The 20294-nt window shown below is 41.0% G+C and overlaps 1 protein-coding gene across 6 annotated transcripts in view; it reads left to right on the plus strand.

Annotated features, from left to right (window-relative positions):
* Positions 1-20294, plus strand: part of nrxn2b (neurexin 2b) — a 544842-nt gene that overhangs the window by 246569 nt on the left and 277979 nt on the right. For all 6 annotated transcript variants that reach the window (XM_035149292.2, XM_035149298.2, XM_047338920.1 and 3 more), the window contains 3 exons: positions 14560-14679; positions 17158-17539; positions 18684-18874. In XM_035149292.2, coding sequence (XP_035005183.1) covers positions 14560-14679; positions 17158-17539; positions 18684-18874 — 693 coding nt within the window. The remainder of the gene's footprint in view (positions 1-14559; positions 14680-17157; positions 17540-18683; positions 18875-20294) is intronic.

Consider the following 20294-nt stretch of genomic DNA (forward strand, 5'->3'; position numbering starts at 1 on the left):
GAAAAGGTGGAAAAACGGTACATTCTGTATTTCCTCCTGGGGCCTGGTCTAGTATTGCGAGGCAGCCATGTTAAGGAAGACACTGTCTGCCCTCCTGGTCCAGTGAACGTCTTGTGGAGCATGTTGGGCAGGAGGATAGCAAGCTTGTCTCTGTGCCTGCTGGGACCTTGAACAGTGTGTGTCTGATTATACCTTTTCAGGGATGCAGTTTTGGCCGACCAGTGGGTGAAATTTTACCGGAAAAAATGTCATGATGCAAGCAGATATAATCCAGTTTTTACCTGTGTAATGGCCAATTGGGTTTCAGACCTGAACAATTCACAGGGATTCTAATTGACCTGGGAAGTAATTGTATCCGTTTGGTTGATCTGTTGTTGATGTTACAACCCAAAATATAACTATTGAGGAATTAGGAGATGGATGTAGCCCAGATAACAAATATATATAAAATGGTGAACAGTTTAATGAAATGTATTGCAGCTCTTTGTTCTAGTTCTGCATTACTTTGTAATGTCCACTGTACATTTAGCATTCTGTTAACGTTCTCTTATGTCTTATGCATTGCTTGGAGAGACCAACATGCAGTGACAATGACTGACTTGACAGTTTTCAGGGAAAGATATGGGGGTCCTCTGATTAGTCGTAGTGACCTAAGAATCACAGTTAGACTAGTTTTATTATGTCAATATTATCAAATAAGATTTTAAAAAAGGTGCTGTGGTTCTTGAGTGTTTTAGCGCTACTGATTCTGAGGATTTCATGAAACCAATTATCGTTTTTGGAACTTGTGGAAGTGTTAGAAGAAAATCTCTTATGTATAAATTAATATATAAGCCCAAACACTTTTAGTTTAGGTACCATGGGAGCTGGCAATCACTATTAAAACAAATACATCTTAAGTGCTTAAGCCTGGAATTGTAAAATAGTTTTGTTTACTCCATCAGTAGCAAAAATAATTTCCCATCCGAATTGGGTGCAATCTCCTTTTGCATTAGTTTTTCACATATTTTTTGTTAACGCAAAACAAAGATGTCGACATTGATCTGATATCAACAACTGCATTGAAAGCAATGCCTCTATGTTGAATTGGGATGTGGCTGTCTAATGGGCATAGCTTCAGTCCATGATCAGTCTGCCTCCTTGCAGCGCTGCGTGGCACCGGCGACAGGTTAGATGTGGACTCATTACACAGACTCTAATGAGAGAATCTGCAACAGCCTGGAGCTGTCTAAGCCCATCCTGCCTTGCAGGACTGATGGCTATCCCATGGGGCCATCCCCTCCTGCCACAGCATGGTGGGAAATGCGGTTTAAATCATAAATCAGCATTCCCCCCGGGACCTTTTTCTACAATGCTAGGGTGCGAGATGTGAGCAGGGGGAAGGGAAAAAAAGAAACTGTGAGGACGAAGGGAACTGATAAGAAGCAGGCGATGGAGGGTGAGCATCAAAAGGGAAAGTAAGGAGGGAGGTTGCAGATGGTAGTATGAAAGGGAAGAAGTGTGTTGCCTGTGTTTGATGATCCAAAGGGAGCTCTAAAACTCTTGAGGAAGGGCAAAATGTATGATTTATTCCCGGCTTCACAAAATCAATCTGCTGTCCTCTCAACATCGTCCAGACTCAAATATGTCTTCCTGCGGTGGCCATCTGCAATTCCAGAGGCTATCAACAACGGTTATCTTGTCATGGATGCTAAAGCACCAGCACACCCCTCCTGCACATCGGCGAGAACAGTGGGAAGGAGAAAGTGTGTGGCCGCTGATAGCAGGCAGTGAATACAAATGTCTGTATGCGAGAAAGCGTCGCACACATATTTCTGCCTCAAAGTGTGACTCCCGTTGTCACACAAACACGAACCCAGTGGCTGCCTTATCTCAGTAATTGGTGCAGGGGGTCAGAGTGGCAGGCGTAGATAATCATGACTGGGGGTCATAATCTGTTTGCTGCTCCCCTCACTTCTTATTCGTCTTCTTTCATCGACCCCTCCCTTATCATCATAGCCATACACACACACACACACACAGTTTCATACTCTGACACACTCTCGGCCACCTCCCATCTTTCTAGTCCCTGTTCGTGATGCAGCACCACGCTTGAGATGTTGTGGATGCTTCTGCAGGGGGGCTGTTTTGCTGTTGTGTCAGCATGCTATGTTGTCCTCAGCTGACTGCCAGACCCCCCACTTAACAATCCTCAGTCCCTTTCACCCGCCCACAAAAATACAGCCCCACAACCCCTCCCCTCCCCTCAAAGAAATAGCTCTCTTCACAGACGTATATGACACATAAAGCAGAACAGAGCGCTGCTTTACAGGGGGGAAGGACTTGATAGATTAAACGTTGAGAAATGTGGGTTAGAATTGTGACAATGGTGAGTGGGAGGAAAGAAAAACACATAAATGTAGTGAGGAGCAACTGTAAATTGAGGAGTGGGAAGCGGGAAAGGGCCGATAGATGAAGGGTCTTGATGTAGTTGTCTCCTTGCATTTTTATCAGAGTAATCTGCTCATATCTTTCATTTTCATCACAGCACTTTTTTTGCTGTTAGCATACAGCTGCCATTTAGAATGGACACGTGCAGGCACACTCGCGTGCACTCACACACACATTCACACAAACGCGCCCAGCTTTTCATTAGATCTGCAGCGATAGGCCTCCACTCCTTTGAGATAGAAAACATGATATCTTAAGATGGGAGCCAAATGGCATTATCGTCAAAGGATGTCTTATCCTGATATCTCTGAAGAGCAAAGTCATTCCTGTCTCTCGCCATAGAAACCATATTAACTTCTGCAGCCTTATATAACTTGCTGCTATTGGTCTTTGCTTTTACAGAAAAATATCTTGTCCATATGGGTCACTTTCCTCCATTGAGGAACTCTCAGCGCTCTCATAAACCACAGTCCACAGCAGTAGACAAGTAATTTCTGCTTATATGGGGTGTGTGTATATAATAACCATTTGGTAAATGATCATTTCTGCACAGTGACTGAGGAAATTATATGTGGCGTGGCCAAAACACACTACACTATAACTATTGCTTGACTCCTATTTAAACAAGACATTTTCAAATCTGAAAGTCAATGAAGGCATTTAACACAGTTACTGGTCATTAATCATGATGTCGCAGCCATGAGTTTCTATATAGGGCTTAATTTACATAGTCCTTTGTCTGTAAATGTACTTGTAACGAAACGAGAAACGAGTCATTTTACGGTTTGTTAAACAGGTTTTTCTCAACATTGAGTTAAGCAGATCTTCTAGGACTTATTTCAAAAAAATTTTTTAAAGATGTACATGGAAAAAAACAGTGAACAATAATCTTGAATTAAACTGAGCACTAGACCGTCATACACTGTCAAACCGCATTTGTTTTACTCTTATGTGCACCTTCGTCCTTTTAATGTGTATTATTGCTTACTAGTTCATTTCAAGGAGGCATATTTATCTAATCTCGATATTAGATACTAAATAGAGACAAACATGCTAATTAAAATCACTCAAAATGAACCAAATTTTAAATATTTGTCTTTGCTCACCGTGGCATATTTATTGTAAACATTTATTTGAAATTCAGATATTTTCTTAAACCAAGGCCCATTCAAATCACAATGTGTCTGTGGCTGTGAATAATAGACTTTAGGTTAAATAAGAACATAGAGTGCTGTGTTCATAATGTCTTTATCACAGAGCTTTGAATGGATATGTGGTTTTCTAATCAAAGCAAACAAGATTACCAGACAGTCACAAAGCAAAGAAGTGAAAATCACCCGAAGACCTTCCAGTGGGATTCCTATTTATAAACTAAGCCATGTATCATTATCTGATTTCCATTTGAAAGTGAGGCCATGTTCTGCTCAATGGGAATTAGTATAAACTGTAGGAAATGACATAGCCACCTGTAGTGTTGCAATTAACTTCAATAAATGTGTGAAATACATAAACAGTGTTGACATCGTTGGTGGCACTGAAGTAGCATAATCAGTCTATGAGAACAAATCATACTTTCTAAACGCCTGTCCTTCATTTCCCCTGAGCAAGAACACCTGTCTAACTCCAGAAGTAAATTTGTCTTCAACAGGAAGCATTGTCAACAGATCAAATCATTAAAACCTACAATATGTCAAAAAAGTATTGTTTAGAAAGGGAGCACATTTGTGTTCACCTCTACCTTATTAGATGGCATCTTTGCAACCAAGCAAAAGATGAAAGATGTCCCCAGTCTAACACAGACTCCAGTAATGACTAAGCTCAAAACAAGTGCAGTATATTGAATAAACTCTCTCCAATAGTTTCCGCTGAATCTATAACATTACATTTCATAAACACCAAATTGCAGATAATTCAATACAACTACAGCCTGTCATGGGACTTCTGCAGAGCCCTCGATGGCTGTAGAAGAGAAACCAGCTAAATATAAAGTATGACATGCAATTCGATCATAGCTAATAGGTCATTTGCATCGGTAAAGTTTCAGTTTAGTTTCAAGAACCATCATGCTTCACTCAAATAAAGGGTACTTATTTGAAAATGCAGACTAAACTCCCCAGTGATTCTGGGGCCTACATCTCCTGACTGCCTCATTGTCAGTACGTTGTAGCAGTTTATTCCATATTTTGTTCTGAATAAGAGATAATATTGAAAGGTGATTTTTTTTTTTCAAAGGTTATTATCTGTGTTATATAGCATCCAGGAGATTACATGTATGGAACATGGCTGCATGAAAAATAGTTTTCTCGCCGTCAGTAACCCACAGCTTTAATAGCTTTGGATTCCATCATCTCGCCGTTCCTCTATGCAGGATGTAAAGATAGGGTTTTTACAGAAAAGAGCCAGAGAAGCCCCCACATGATGAACACACCTGATTGCCTGCTGGTGGGTTTGTGTATTGGAGGGAAGCATTTTACTGATGGGAAACAACAACTAATGTACAATTTCAGACAAGTAAGTTGCACAACACTGTATTCACTTTATTATTTCATGCCATAAGGATTGAGAGAACATATCAGAGGGTGTTAAGTAAAAGGGATCTTTAACAGTTTTTAATTAACATTAAAATGATATTAAACCTATTTTTATAATGTTTCCGAGTCACTAATTTATACTGTGTATTTACCCAACCATAATTTATACCATCTTATATTTTAATCAATTACTTTGAATTATAAGCTAACATATTTGATTTAACTACCAATAACTTTACTGTATTATTATTTAAATACATCGATTAAATAATGCTAGGACTATTAAACTGTAAACATCAGGTCCAGGTAATCGTAACACCTCTGCGTAAATGTTAATTATCAGGCTGCTTTCATGCCACCATAGTGTTCAGGTATTTCAGTGTTTGAATCACCCGTGCTATTATCTGCAACACTACGGTTGGCTGTGTCATTTCCTTCAGTTTGTAGTAATTCCCCAAATGAGCCATTGGGCATAACATTACCTCACTTTCAAATGGAAATCATATAATGATCATATGCAGTGAAAAACCCACACCGAATAACGTAAAGCTGAATGAATAAACATGTGACCTGCATATTTCTAAGCACTTTTGGAATCAAAGTCTGCTCTCCCACCTGTCACAATGTACTTTTTCTTTGTCTTTGTTTGTTAAATGCAGTGATAAATCATTTTCGTTTTAAATAACACCAGCACACTTTGACAGATAGCACTACGCACTGTTTGCATTTCATAAGGGATTTGACACATAGCATTTTGCACAGAGCGTCCTCAATCTCCCATTAACATTTCTAACAAACGTGTTTAGCATATGAGAGCAGCGGCAGGGGGGTTGTATGGTGTCGAGTTGTGGCCCTGCTGTCCAGACAGCATTCGACTGGGGTAATCAAGTGTGAAGGTTGTGAGGAGCAAACAGCCATTAACTTCCCAAACACAGGCCATCATCACCGTCTGCGGAACACCGAGGGGAGGGCGTGTGTGTCGGTGTGTGAATGAGAGCAAGTGTCAGGGCTGGAGAGTGTAGTTTAGCATTGTGTGTGTGTGTGTGTGTGTGTGTGTGTGTGTGTGTGTGTGTGTGTGTGTGTGTGTGTGTGTGTGTGTGTGTGTGTGTGTGTGTGTGTGTGTGTGTGTGTGTGTGTGTGTGTCCTTCATTGCTGTCTGATGATGGATAGAGTGGATTGTGATTGTGAGTGTGTCTGATGCCAAGTGTGAGTGCACAGTGTGTGTCTGCTACTATAACTGTCATCAGATGAGAAGAGAAGAGTGTGCTTGTGTGTGTGCACGTGCACATCTGAGTGTGTGCAATGGTGCTTGCAGCAGGGAAGTTTAAAGCCTTGACTTCCGTCTCTCATAAATAATCTTTGCTGTGAGTATGTGTGTGTTCTTTCAGACATATATACCCTGTCACTTTTATCAATTTATACAGATTTGCAGGCAAATCAGGTCGTGCATCCTACTCTGTGTCCCTATTCAACGTGATCTTAGCGCACATTATTCCCATATGGCAGTACAGTATGCCTGTGCTGGCCTGTGACCGCTTGTTTGACATGCCACTGTGTCCGCTGGTGTGATGCCATGCCGATCCAACCCATCTGCTCCGGGGCCGAGCTGGCACAGGGGAGAATACATTGGAGGCAAGCAAAAGGGCATTGGACGTGGGGTTTGGTGAGGCATGGAATCCAAAAACCCTCCTGAACTACTGCCCTCAAAACAGTCCAGAGCACAAACAAGGGTGTGATGGACTGTTAGTTCTCAGTAGAGACCAGGAAAGCAAATATACTTAAAATGGATATGCAGGACAATCCCTGCATAGAGAATTGCAGGCCTGTCAATGATCTGCATATTTTTAACATATCATCTCAGGCAGCAGGGCTCCATCTGATTGACCAAATATATTGATATGCAGAGTGTGAATGCATGGCACATGGAACACCATTTATCGCAGTTCAAGCAGTCTTTTGCGATACGTATATCGCACATGTTGACATTGCAAAGACAGTAAATTTTCGCTGTATCATGCAGCCCTAGTGCGGAGTACTCGCACATTGTGTTGATGAAAGTATTAAGACTGGTGTGTTAATGGAAACCAAGTGTTAATAACTTCATATCTGACAATGTAACTAAATTAATGGAAAAAGGACAGAGTGAACGAGTGAAAAATATCCAATCAATAAATCTGTTGATGACATTAAAAAAGAAAAATGTTTTAAGGTTGCCATTTTAAAGTGTTACAAAACAAGACGTGTTCATGACGATTGTCAACTTGTGGTCATTATTAATCACCTCTGTCTCATTACATCATATGATAGAGGTGTATGTAATGTAAGTGGGTTGCTGTAGGATTGTGTTGTTACGTGTGCGTGTGGGTTCTAGCAGCGGGGTTGTGAGTGTGAATGTCAGCAGCCATATTTTGCTGATAACATATTTTCAAATACAATTAGGGCTTTTCTTGCATCCAGATCCCATTGAAGTGAAATTAATGGTAAGTCAAAGGTTAGAGTTGGAAATTTGGCAGTTAATTTGTAGCCAGCAAAGTATACATTCATGTAAGTATACTGTTCTCAGAAATGCCCTAAACCACAGGTGTATGAGTGTGAATCTGTGTGAAAATGTGTGTAATCTTGGGGTTGGGGTGGATAATCAGTGTGTGTTTTGGAACATTATCAGGGTCTCTTTCAGCGCAGCACTGACATGTGTGGTATTTATAGGATTTGTTCATTTGGGTGGGTGGAGAGCTTTCAGCTGTTTGAACTTAAGAGGCAACATGCTGCGAGGTTCTATTTAAAAAAAGAAGAAAAAAATCAATGGCAAGTCGAGCAGATTGTGAGGAGATGCAGTTTAAGAGGGTGTTTGAAAAGCAGAATACTTGGAGCCGAGTTGTTTGTGAATTTATGTACGTTTTTGTAGGCAGTAGTTTGTAATGCAGCCATTTGAGGGTAAATAGACTGTGTTAAAGGAAGAAAAGGATTGTCCGAGACACAGACAAGGAAGCAACTGTGTGTGTGTGTGTGTGTGTGTGTGTGTGTGTGGGGTGGGTGGGTGGGTGTTCCTCTTCATTACCAGCTCTAAGGAGACATGCCAGCAGCACAGATGGCAGAGGAGAGAGGGGGCATGGGGTTGGCACATAAACCTCAACTCACCCTCAAACACCACATACATTCATACACTTAAATGGACATGAATATTTGTATAATAAATCTTCAAAAGGCAATATGTTTTGTACTTGTACTCTGCTGTTTATCACCATTACTAAGCAAAATACAAACATCCCTGCAGATGTGGTCCTGAAGATCACCACACACATTCACACATAAACACGTGCCATGATGCCACACCATGATGTTCCTGTGCCAGTTTGTTGGCTGGGAAAGCTGCCTTGCTGACACTGCATCTCTCTATCTTTTGGCTCTCTCACGTCCTGTAACACACACACACACACACACACACACACCCGCTGCCCCTACTCCCCAATAAGGCTTATTCTCTCCAAACCCTTGCTGTCACCACTCTTATAACCTGAGACATAAGTTAAAGTTTCAACAGCACATTTTTCAAAATAGGTACCATTATTTTATACTTATAGTTTCTCTTTCATACACACGCGCATGTACACACACGCATGCATGTACACACATAACATTTGTTCACATAATGCATTCTCTAGGCCCCTACTTTACCTCAAACATTAAACTTTGTTCCACCCATTACCATATAACCGGATTCTGACCCTAAAACAGCTTACAAGGTCGAGGACCACCCAAAATGTCCTTACTTTCAAAAACTGTCCTCACTCCTCTTATAATCAAACTGCTACACGTACACAATACAGGACCCCAATGGTCCAATTACTGACACTGGTCTGGCAGGAAACCAGGGCCACGTGTTTTTGTGAGGGAGATGTATCTATTGCGCGCAGCATGCGCTGCTCTCATCTACAAGGTTTAATGTATGAGCAAGCTCTCTCTCTTTCTCTCTCTTATACACACACGCACAGGCAGACCTCCCACAAATGTAGGAAGCAGGAAAGCCATGTAGTCTCAATTCAGAGCCTACTACAGTACATGTAAGAAACCTGACACATTTCTCTTGTAGCTGATGACTTGTAAATCCCTCTTTAAACATTAATTATGCATTTAATAAATGGTGTTCATTTTGACTAGTTACCTGGGTAACGACAATGGCACAACACTAAGATACAATGAAATATCTATAATTATTTATTCTTTTAATTATTTTCAGTATAATTTACACCTCTCCAGCAGACATATTGCAGCTGTTGTTGCTGTTTTGTGCATATTTTGTCTATAATTTGCCTTGAGTTGTTCAGTGAAAAAATCTGATCTAATGGCTTCGGGTTTTGCTTATGGATAATTATTATTATGATTATTATTATGATTAATATATTATTACCATGCAAGGTGTACCAACATGCTCCAGTTTAAGACTGCTGGACATTTCCACACCCTTTTTAATGGATTTTTATAACATTGTTGTCTAATCTAAGCTCAGCTGGTAACAAACTCAATGTCATTATGCACATTATGAAAGACATTTTTTACTTTTATACACTATGCTGATTCAAAGAGCCCAATTGTTTAACTTAGTTCTGTGATCATACTGTATTTAGTAAGATTTTATTTTGTATCCTTGCAAGGAGTATTATGATCATTTAATTTGAATAAAGATTATTCAATAATAATTGTCCCATGCACCACCCAGCGCTGGTGATGGCTCAATTCTGATTCTCATGGCAATGCTGCCATTCAGCACATAACAATCCTGCTGGGTGTTTCCTATGTTTTCATTTTTATAGAACCAATTACATATTGTTTTTATTCATTTCAAAAGTGGTATCCATCTGCAACAGGATGTGCATACTTCTGTTTGATTATGAACAAAAGAGTGTGTTCACTATACAATGTGCTTTCCCAGATGGGTGCACAACAGGGGGTTGCCTGAGGTCCATCACCTGGTAGTAAATGCTAATCGTGAACATAAATAAGTCCTCCACTCATATGACACATACACACATTCTCTTTTTGATTACAGCATCTGTCTGTCTCACTAAGTAGATATTTTATTGATACATCTTTTGTTCTGTCCCCACGTATTCCATATGAATCCACAAAGATGCCAAGCGTTACAATTCCCCCTGGCCTCTCAGGTTATGTTTTTAACCTCCTCTACTGCTCTGCATGAAAAATCCATTTCAATCATCTGGTATCCACCCTCATCTCTGCATCTTCTGTTTTCTCTCCCCCCTGCTCAGTCTCTCATTCTCTCGCGCCACATTTTCGTCAACACTCAGATCAGCATCAGTGTCCTTCCTCTTTCCTCAGAGTGGGGCTGCTGAGCTGAGAATGGAACTCTGGGGATTGTGGATCTTTCTTGAGCCCATTTTAATTGGACTGCAGTCCACTGTTGCATTTTCTTTTCTCTCATGGGTTGCTTGTGTGTGTGTGTGTGTGTGTGTGTGTGTGTGTGTGTGTGTGTGTGTGTGTGTGTGTGTGTGTGTGTGTGTGTGTGTGTGTGTGTGTGTGTGTGTGTGTGTGTGTGTGTGTGTGTGTGTGTGTGTGTGTGTGTGTGTCGCTTCGTGGAAACCCGTGACCTCAAACGTCCAGAGTGCTAGCTGCTCATAATTATGTTCTCTTGCAGGGAATTTGAATTACAGAGCTTGAACTGGCATTCACGGCTGTATCCTATACTTGAGGATGGCAGGTTCTGTCAAACATCGTAAAACAGAATATCACGCTGTAGTAAAAGGGGAAATCAACTTACATAGCAGCTCAGGTTCCCCTGTTAAGTTGAGTCAGTGTTGAGATGAAAAATGGCAAAGTGGCACATTCAGGGCAGAGCATTGTTCTGATACAAGATTGTTTCTGTTCAGTGTTAAATCTCTGTTCTCTCAGGCATGAGTAGAGGCTTTCCAATGCTACAGTGATGTTGCAATGCTTGTAAATGTGTTGCTACCTCTGTTATACATTCAAATCCACATGGCATGCTAATATAAAGTTGGATTCTCTCTACATATCAGAATGGTTTAGGATATAAACTGTCTGGTTAGCTCAAACATCATGTTGAATCCCCTTAGCAAACATTGACTCTTTGAATTTCTGACACTGCACCCTGCAGTTACCCCTTACCCCTATAATCCCAACACTCTGACTACATATGCTTGAGAGATCCCGATAAACTGCTTGGTTCAGTGGCTTGCCCTTGTGTATGACTGCATGACTCGTGGCAGGTTCTTTTGCCATCTACTGTACCAACAGCAAACTTGCCAGGGACTGCCTGTGGCCCTATCGAGCTGTGGTAGTGTTGTTAAGCCACTACACTGGCTAGCAGTGATCGTTCCTGTTTGGCCAGCTCCGAGCCCCCTGGTCAGCATTAGACTCTGCTGCGCTCGTTAGCGTAACAACCATTTCAGGAAAGCTTGCTGCTCCGAAGACAGCATCAGTCAGGAATGATTGGAGTGACAGTGGGGTTGATGACCACACGGGGCCCCACTATCATGCAGAATGTAAAAGGACCAAACTGAAACGTACCTCATAACATTGTTTCACCATTCTAGGTTCATTTTGGGGCTTGTAGTTGCGGTGTCAGTGACTGAGAGGAGAGATTTAATTGTGCTTGGCAACTTATTTAATTTGTCAGATGCTTCTATTTTAAGATCCTCAGACGAGTGAAAACATTTTCATCAGTGGTCTGAAAGATTTCTGGATCTCTGTGCCACTTTCTGCATAGTCAGAGAAAAACATTTTTATGTAATTTCCTGATTGTCACAATATAAATGCTGTCATCATTGCCTACTGCAGACTGATGTTCAGCTTCACTCAAGTTGTTTTGATTGTGGTTTAGACATGATAATTATACAACAGTGCTCTAGTACTCACTGCACACACATAGCCTGAATAGAGACTGATGGCAACAAACAGCAGCCATTGGCTGACAGCTTGTGTTTCATTGATCCGATTACATTAATGATGGCTGTTTACACAGAGAACGGAGCAACCAATGATGGATGAGTGCTGGTAATAGTGCAACAACCCGCAAACATCACACCTCTCATTTATGATGTGGTGACACAGCCAATGAAGGTAATTCACAATCCTGGCTATTTTAAAACTGGTTAAGAAATCTCAAGGCAAAGTGTGGCGCTGTGAGGGGACAAAAGATATGCAGAGATGAGGAAAGAGGAAGCTTCTGTTTATGTGAAGGCAGCCCTTTGCCCTGCTGATCTCCAACACAAAGCGAGAGGGCACAAGTGACAGCCTGAGAATTAATTGCATTTTAATAATCACCAGCTCTGTTATTAATGAGCCTTGTGTCCCCCTTTGTTTTTCTAGCAATGAGTACTCTGCCAGTGGCTGCATTAAAGGCTTAGCGGCTCATTTAACCCTGGACCACTAGCTCTCAGCTTTCTTGTTTGCAATCTCACCTGGGCAGTGAAGTGAGGCGTCACTTCACTTTCAGCAATATGCCGCACTGAGCCAACACCAGGTGTTTCATCAGTATGAAGTTTTGAGGAATAGGTTTTGATTAATACTGTTCACATCATCATCTGGGCGTCAAGTCAACACGCAGGCCAAATTCTGTAAGATAGCATGTTATACTTATCATCGTCATACTCCTGATCTCTGCAAGCTATTCTTTAATGGTTGACTAGCCCAACCCAACTCTAGAGAAGAGAGTATGATAGTGGCCTGGGGTGTGTGTTGATACTGTGCACCGCCCTATGCCCCTACACCTTAATGGGTCCCGGGCTGCACTTCTACCACCTTCTACCCAGAGTTTCTGGTTGCTTGGCTAGCTCGACCAGAGTATATATCTTAAGCTCCCTCATTGTTACTGTTATTATGTTTCAAATGGTGCTTGCTATGTATGCAGCAGTGGCCCTTACTCTCCTGCGGCCTGTGGCAGCCAAGCCAAATAAATATTGCATGGACTCCATTCTAAAGGGTAGTCATTCCCCTTCATTTGTGCTGCCTTAGACTCTTCTAACTTTTACGATCTTGCATCAGCCAGCCAGCTCTCCGGCTGCTCTGTTGCACTTTGGTTCTCAGTTTTTAGTTTGTTTTTTTTTAAAGGTTCCTTTTTACTCCGGTTTTTTTTGTCCTTCAATTTATCTTCGTATCAGCTTTACCTTTGCTGGCAAGTTTAATACACTCCTGCTCTAGTTACAGCAATACAGCAGGCATTTCCTTAATATTTACTTCACACATGGTGTGATCAAAAGTCTCTCTGTCCAATTTCATGTGGCTTAAGTCAAAAAGTACATGAAAAAAACAATATAATAAAGTAACGTGAGTTAAAATTCCCCTATAAACGGGGAAGAGGACAATCATGTTTTGTCTGTACTATATAATACACTCAGGCTTCAGGCAGCCAGCCTGTCAGAATAGAGCCAATGACCCTAGAAGTGAAGAGCAGTTTCTAATAGTAGATGTGTATTAAACAACTCATCAGTACTATTAGAATATGAAAGCCTGTGACTTTTGATGCCACAGTTTCTTTATTTACCAGCCACAATGACACAACAGTGCCTAAAAGTGTGGTGAGCACAGAAGGTGGCTGAATACAAGTGACTGGTCTCCTGTTGCATTCTGCTATTTCAGTATGCCCTGCTGTCAACAAGGTGGAATTCTCCTCTCATTATTCTGTTTACACACACACACAAATTCTTGTTCACTGATCACCTTCACCTCGGTGCTGTGACACTTTGCCTGTCCACTCCTGCCAGGCCTTCACTTTAACTTCTGAAACCACGTTGCCATACTTTCCAACTCCGGTGTGTTTTGAATCCTCAAACAAACTTTGTCATATCAACTAATCCCTGACAGCCAATGCTTTGACTTTGGCCAATAATCATGTCAGCTCATCATGGTGAATTAAAAAAAGGGTATGAATGACCACCGTCTTAATTCACATGTTTTTTCCTGCTGTCCCTCCCTGTTGCTGACATTAGGGTCTATTAAACATTTCTGCAACACCATATGACATTGCATCAAACTGTCTTTTCCCTTTCAGTGGGTGAGGTGAAACAGCAGTAAGAGAGGCGAGCGGTTGAGAGGGGAATTGGAAGTGGAGATGTGGAAAGGGGGAATTAGGGAGGAGAGCAGTTTGTGGGATGAGCGGTTAAACTGCCTGGTCTCACCTATTAACTCCTCCACTTATAGGGTGTGTTAAGCGAGTGCTCCATGTGCTTAACTGAGACATGAAATGCTCTGTGAAAGCAGAACTCGACTTTATATAATGCTTGTAACAGAGCCTCTCCAGTCGTCGTTGGCTGCCTGTTCTAATCTGCTTCCTCAGCCTATTACAAGGTATTTGTCCTACTGTCTTCAATTACATCCTGCTGCAGCACTGTGAGCCTTTCAGAAGACATTTGATTTCACAGTCCGTCAGGCCAGACATTTGATTCCTTTCATTTCCGGTATACTGGGAAAAATCCATCAGGTGAACATGTTTCGCAAACATGCAGATTTTCTCCAATAGTTCTGTCACCTATTATGTGTAAATCTGGTGTGTGGGTGCGTGAGTAGACACAAACACAATCCCCGCTGTGCTGATTGTGATTTGAATCCCCCCTCCCCACCACAGGCAAAGGACCGGAGATACTGTTTGCGGGGCAGAAGCTGAACGACAACGAGTGGCACGCGGTGAAGGTGGTGCGAAGAGGCAAGATCCTGCAGCTGTCTGTGGATAATGTCACAGTGGAAGGTTAGTTGGGTTTGGGACACAGCAGGATTAATTTGGGGTGAGGAGCAGCTAATGAAAGCATTGTGACTGTAAGGATGGTGATTTACTCGAACAAACCATGTTACCCTTTCCCTTCATAAGGAAGTCGACTAATTATGATGATAATGAATCGGAGATATGGTTTGTTAATTTATAGTTAAACAGATTAAGGGAGACAGGTAAGAAGTTTGAAATGTTTATCCGCAAATGTCATTGTCGAAATTGAAGTGTTTTTTTTTTATTTGCATTGGTGAGTAAACATAAATACCCATCTTTGGTCGTGAACTTACCCACTCACAGTACGTCTAGGGCTGTAGTGGTAAAAAAAAAAAAAGGTGGGTAAACAAAAAATTTCAGGCAGCTCTCTCACACTGCTATCATAACGTCAATGAACTTTATTCACCCGTATAAGACACTATATATACACAATGACACTAGAACCACTGAAATCAAATCATATTGACCAATAAACAAGCATTTTATTATTGATATTATTATTGTTGCTATTTATTTGTACTGGTGTGGGGTAAACAATGATAGAATGTTACTAAGTATAATTACTCAATTAATGTATACAAATTTATTGAGTGTTACTTAATCTTCTCCATTAGATCTCAGAGGCAAATGTACTTTTTTACTCCACTATTATTTTCTATCAAGCTGTAGTTGCTAGCTACTTTACCAATTAAGAGTTTTAATATGTTACAACAGTATAAATCCTGCTTTTACATTAATGCATACAACATAACAGCATAAACAGGGTGCATTCATTGTAAACATGGCATTAATGTCAATGTCCAGCCAGCTTCATTGGAAATTAGGTTAATTATGTAATTGTTAGCATATGATTCAGATAAATCAATGCGGCTAACAACAACGTCTTACAAATTAAGCCTGATTGAGCTCATCAAACTTCATACAGGCATTTTGTTAATCTTACTAACTGATAAACAAGCAACCACCCTTAACCATTTGCAACCTGTAATGTTGTGCTAGATGTTTGAGAAAGTGACAAATCTTCAGCAAATCTTGCTGAAGATCTAAATGGTATCATTTAGATCCCGTTAGCTTCTCTCTCTTTACCAAGAGCAGAGGCGTGACACACACACACACACACACACACACACACACACACACAGCATAGTAGTGGAGAGAAAGGTGAAGGGAAGATGACGAATTTGACTCGTTACGTGAAATTAAAGCATCTCAACAAGAGCAATTTATTAATTCAATACAGTTTAAACCCAAAGATGGTCTGACATGAACCACAAACATCTGAAATGCAGATCATGAACATATATATATTTAAAATGTATGGCCACATTATATAATATTTTTAGGGGTGCTTGAGCTCTAGGTGTTGAATTAGACCCAAACTTTTATGAGTAAACCACCATAAAAAGATGGGTAAATGCTATTTTGTATTTAAAAAGGTATGTAAACTGTACTTTTACCCCCCACTACAGCCCTGAATACTTAACATTTTAGGAATGATAGAAATTGTGAGCAAGCTAGTTGCAACCACAGCAAATCAATGCATATAATGAAGAGCTGGATGAAATATATGCAATTGACACCGAGCACAAAGGAGAAATGCAAAGAGTTTTTTTTACAGTAGATAACTGTGTGGTAGCCGCTGTGTACAAAGTACGCAAGAACAGGTTCTGCCAGCTACTAAGAAAATGGCAAGAGAAGGATGAAAGGTCAAGGGACGAGGTGGAGTCACTTGTGCTCACTGTATTGTGGCCCCAGGCAAAAGGATAAAAGGGCAAAGGGTGAAGGAATAGGTGAGAACAGAGTGTAAGATAGATGACAAGCTAGATGGAGGAAAGGTAGTGGGCACGTCAAGGCCAGAAGCAAAGATTGACCCTGTGAAATTCTGACTTGTTCACAAACTGGTTTATCGTGAAAAATAAGGAGAAAGCGCCCAGGGAGTCCTGGCAGAGTATTTTTAACCGGCAGGTTGCCAAACTCATTTCTCAACATCTCACAGTTAACACTATGTTAATTGTGGTGTGTGTGAGCAGCGGGAACAAGAAATTTACTGCAATATCGTCCGTGTATAATATCCATCACAGCAGGTTAGAAAAGGAGCTGAAAGTTTTTTGGACCTATGCATTAAAACCGTATCCTGTACACACTGTTTTATGTATTGTTACATTAAATGTAATAAGCTTAATAATATGCCAGTCATATATTATATGCTTATTGTAAAAATATTCTAGCAGACAAGGTTAATTAAAGTTTATTATATGTATACATTGTTTTTCAGTTAAAGGCTTTTTAATATTAACATTGAGTTTTCCATTGAAAACGTATATACATATAGATGACCTATAAGTTTAACTTACTCGTCTTAAAAACATATATATGTATGTGCTACTGGTTATAATGTTCAATTAATATCTCTATTTTTAAGTTAATGGTGTTTTGTTTTTTCTGTATCCTTCAACGTTCCAGGCCAGATGACTGGTGCCCACACACGTCTCGAGTTCCACAACCTCGAGACGGGCATCATGACTGAGCGTCGCTTCATATCTGTGGTGCCCTCAAACTTCATTGGCCATCTCCAGGGCCTGACCTTCAATGGGCTGCCATATCTAGACCAGTGTAAAAACGGCGACATCTCCTACTGCGAGCTGAACGCCCGCTTCGGCATGCGCCACATCATTGCAGATCCGGTGACGTTTCGAACGAAAGGCAGCTACTTAGCGTTAGCAACGTTACAAGCTTACGCCTCCATGCACCTCTTCTTTCAGTTCAAAACCACCACGCCCGACGGCCTGATGCTTTTCAACTCTGGAGACGGGAGCGACTTCATCGTTGTGGAGCTGGTGAAAGGGTGAGTGGTTTTTTGTACACTGGTGGGTACGTTTTAAGTGATTTCTCAGTTGGGCCCTTCTTGCCTCTCCAATCTGCTGTTGACAGAAAACAGAAAATTACCTGAGTTCGCATTGGGCTGAAAGTCATGGAACGTATTTTGTAACAAATCAAACCCAGCGCCACAGTGTGTACTGAAGTATTATTTAAACTATATGCTTCGGCTGTTCATCAGTGTTTTTTTGGATGAAAGTTGGTGTAGTATATGTGAGTAATCATAATCAGTTATCTTGAAAGCTCGGCTGAAATCTCCACATCCTGCAGGTTGTTATTGGCTGGTAAACAGAAAGTGTAGAACTATCTCCATCTGTTTTTCTAAAAACCTGTCTTTGGCACTCATTTGGTACAATCTGATTACTTTGCATATGTGTGAGCACAGTGCATTTCTCTGATTGACAAAGTATTTGGACAATTCTTGAAGGAGCTTGAACCCTGGAAAACCTGGTTGGAATTGTCACCTTAAATACTGTTTATAATTAAAGGATCAAAAAGAGGCTTTAGCTATTGTGTCTCTCTTCCTCTTGTGCTCTATACTTAGCCCTGTTGCAACACAAAAGCCTGAGCTGCCTCTGCGGCATAAAGACAAGAGGCTACATAAAGGGACTAGAATCAAGGTAGAAAAAAAATAAATGCATACCTTCAATGGAACAGCCACAATAGCCTTAACCCGAAACACAAAAGAGAGCCATATTTGTGTGAAGGAGGGAAGTGTGCCACCTCATCTGCCTGTGGGCAAACAAGGGATTGGAGACAAAAGCAGGTTTCTATATTTACATGTCAAACCTGTGAGTAAATGCCATGTGCAGACACATCAACTTGAATTTGTATTTACCCCAGAATATGTCTTAGAGAAGAGGATCAAGATATCAGAAACAGTGTAGGAAATAACAAATATTATCCGATCTTCAATCACTCCATCATGATAATTGAAGGTTGAGTGCTGTTGATTGTGACCTGTTATCAGTGAGGGGTTACTATTGTAATGTGAAGCCAGATCAATATGAACCATTGTTGTCCCCATTTTCCAAAAATGAGTTCTGACTGAGCAATGATTGATTTTTGATAATGACCTCAAACAGCCCTTACACTGATATCTTTCTTCACAGGTATGTCCACTACGTCTTTGACCTTGGCAACGGGCCGTCGCTGATGAAGGGCAACTCAGACAAGCCGCTCAATGACAACCAGTGGCACAACGTGGTGGTCTCCCGGGACGCCAACAACGTGCATACGCTAAAGATCGACTCACGCACCGTTACTCAGCACTCCAATGGAGCCCGGAACCTGGACCTCAAAGGTAAGAGCAGGCCACCCAGTGCTCAGGGATAGATTCTTCCAGAAAACATAACTGCTGACGGGAAATACTTATTGCATTGTCATCCTTGGTTTGTCCCTTTTGTGTTGTTGGACTGTAGCCATGAGAACACGCCTGCTCAAATTAATCTAAATTAGATCCACTTTCAAGATCACAGTGACTTTTACAATAGGAGCATTGTACATCCATTGGCATTCTTAGGCACTGAGGATTTCCTACAACACATTTTCTCCTTGAATATATAAAAACTTGTCTCAAAAAACCAGGTTTTAGGTGAGTGAACCTATATACATTTTATCATGTACTGCCTTTTTCCCTGAATTGCAAGGCCAAGGTTCAACAGGCAAAAGTAGATGGTGCTGCCAAGTTCACATGTGCTTCCCAAACAAGGGTAGACAGTCGGTGAAATAAAACAAAAGCCTATCCTCTTCTCCTTGAAAGATAATCCCCACCTATTTTGTCAGACGTTGGATTTACAGGAAAAGGGCAATAACAGCAATATCCTTTACCAACTGGTATCTTAACATCACCTAAACACTGCAGACCAAGGTGAAAAAGGAATCATATACTGAAAACGCTAACAGGTTATCGTTTCATCCTTCTGTGCTTTGTTCCCTTCTCTTTTTTTTAAACTTTCACTCTCTTGTTTCAACCGAGCTGCCTGACTGACTGGAACAAACACCTTCACATTGAGTACACTTGACTTTTACTGAGGAAACAATGACTTTAGATGGAGACACCTTTACTACTTTGACTTTAAAGTGTGTTGCCCTCACGAGTCATCTTGAAATAACAGCAATGGTTACAAGGCACTCAAGTGTGAGAAAATATCTGGTCCAGGCTGACTGGGACTGGAGGCGCAGGTAGTTGTGGGCTTTGGATGTCTGAAGTCGCGTCCTCTGACAGTTGACAGCATGGAAATCATAGATGAAGAGATATTTACTTGGAAGAGAGACAATAGGAACTTGACAGTGGACAACAGAGGTCGCAAGGTAGTGTCCTTCATGCTAGACTCTTTCAAGTGCCTGTCTCTACTAGTATTAAGATTAGCTCTAGATGAGTCATGTGCTCTTGAGAGCACTGTAGGTCGTTGTGTAAAAACACATCAGATATCAGATTGAGCCCCCAGGGCGATTGAACGCTATGGGGAGTCAAAAGATCAAACGACGCCGTGAGATTTTCCAGGAAGACATGATTTATTGACACTTTCCCTTTCCTTGTCCTTTGGTGTATGCATGCTGCAATTAGAACGTAGAATCTTAGTGTCCATAAGCCAAAGACACAAGGATTTAAGAGTTTGAAATATCTCGTAGTGGTTTTAGCAGTAAGAAATACAATTATCAGCCTAATGACACAGAAATGTCTGTTGAAATGCAAATAAAATGTAATATGCATATATGGC

The sequence above is a fragment of the Hippoglossus stenolepis genome, chromosome 23 (genome assembly GCF_022539355.2).
Source record: "Hippoglossus stenolepis isolate QCI-W04-F060 chromosome 23, HSTE1.2, whole genome shotgun sequence".
Classification (NCBI taxonomy): domain Eukaryota; kingdom Metazoa; phylum Chordata; class Actinopteri; order Pleuronectiformes; family Pleuronectidae; genus Hippoglossus; species Hippoglossus stenolepis.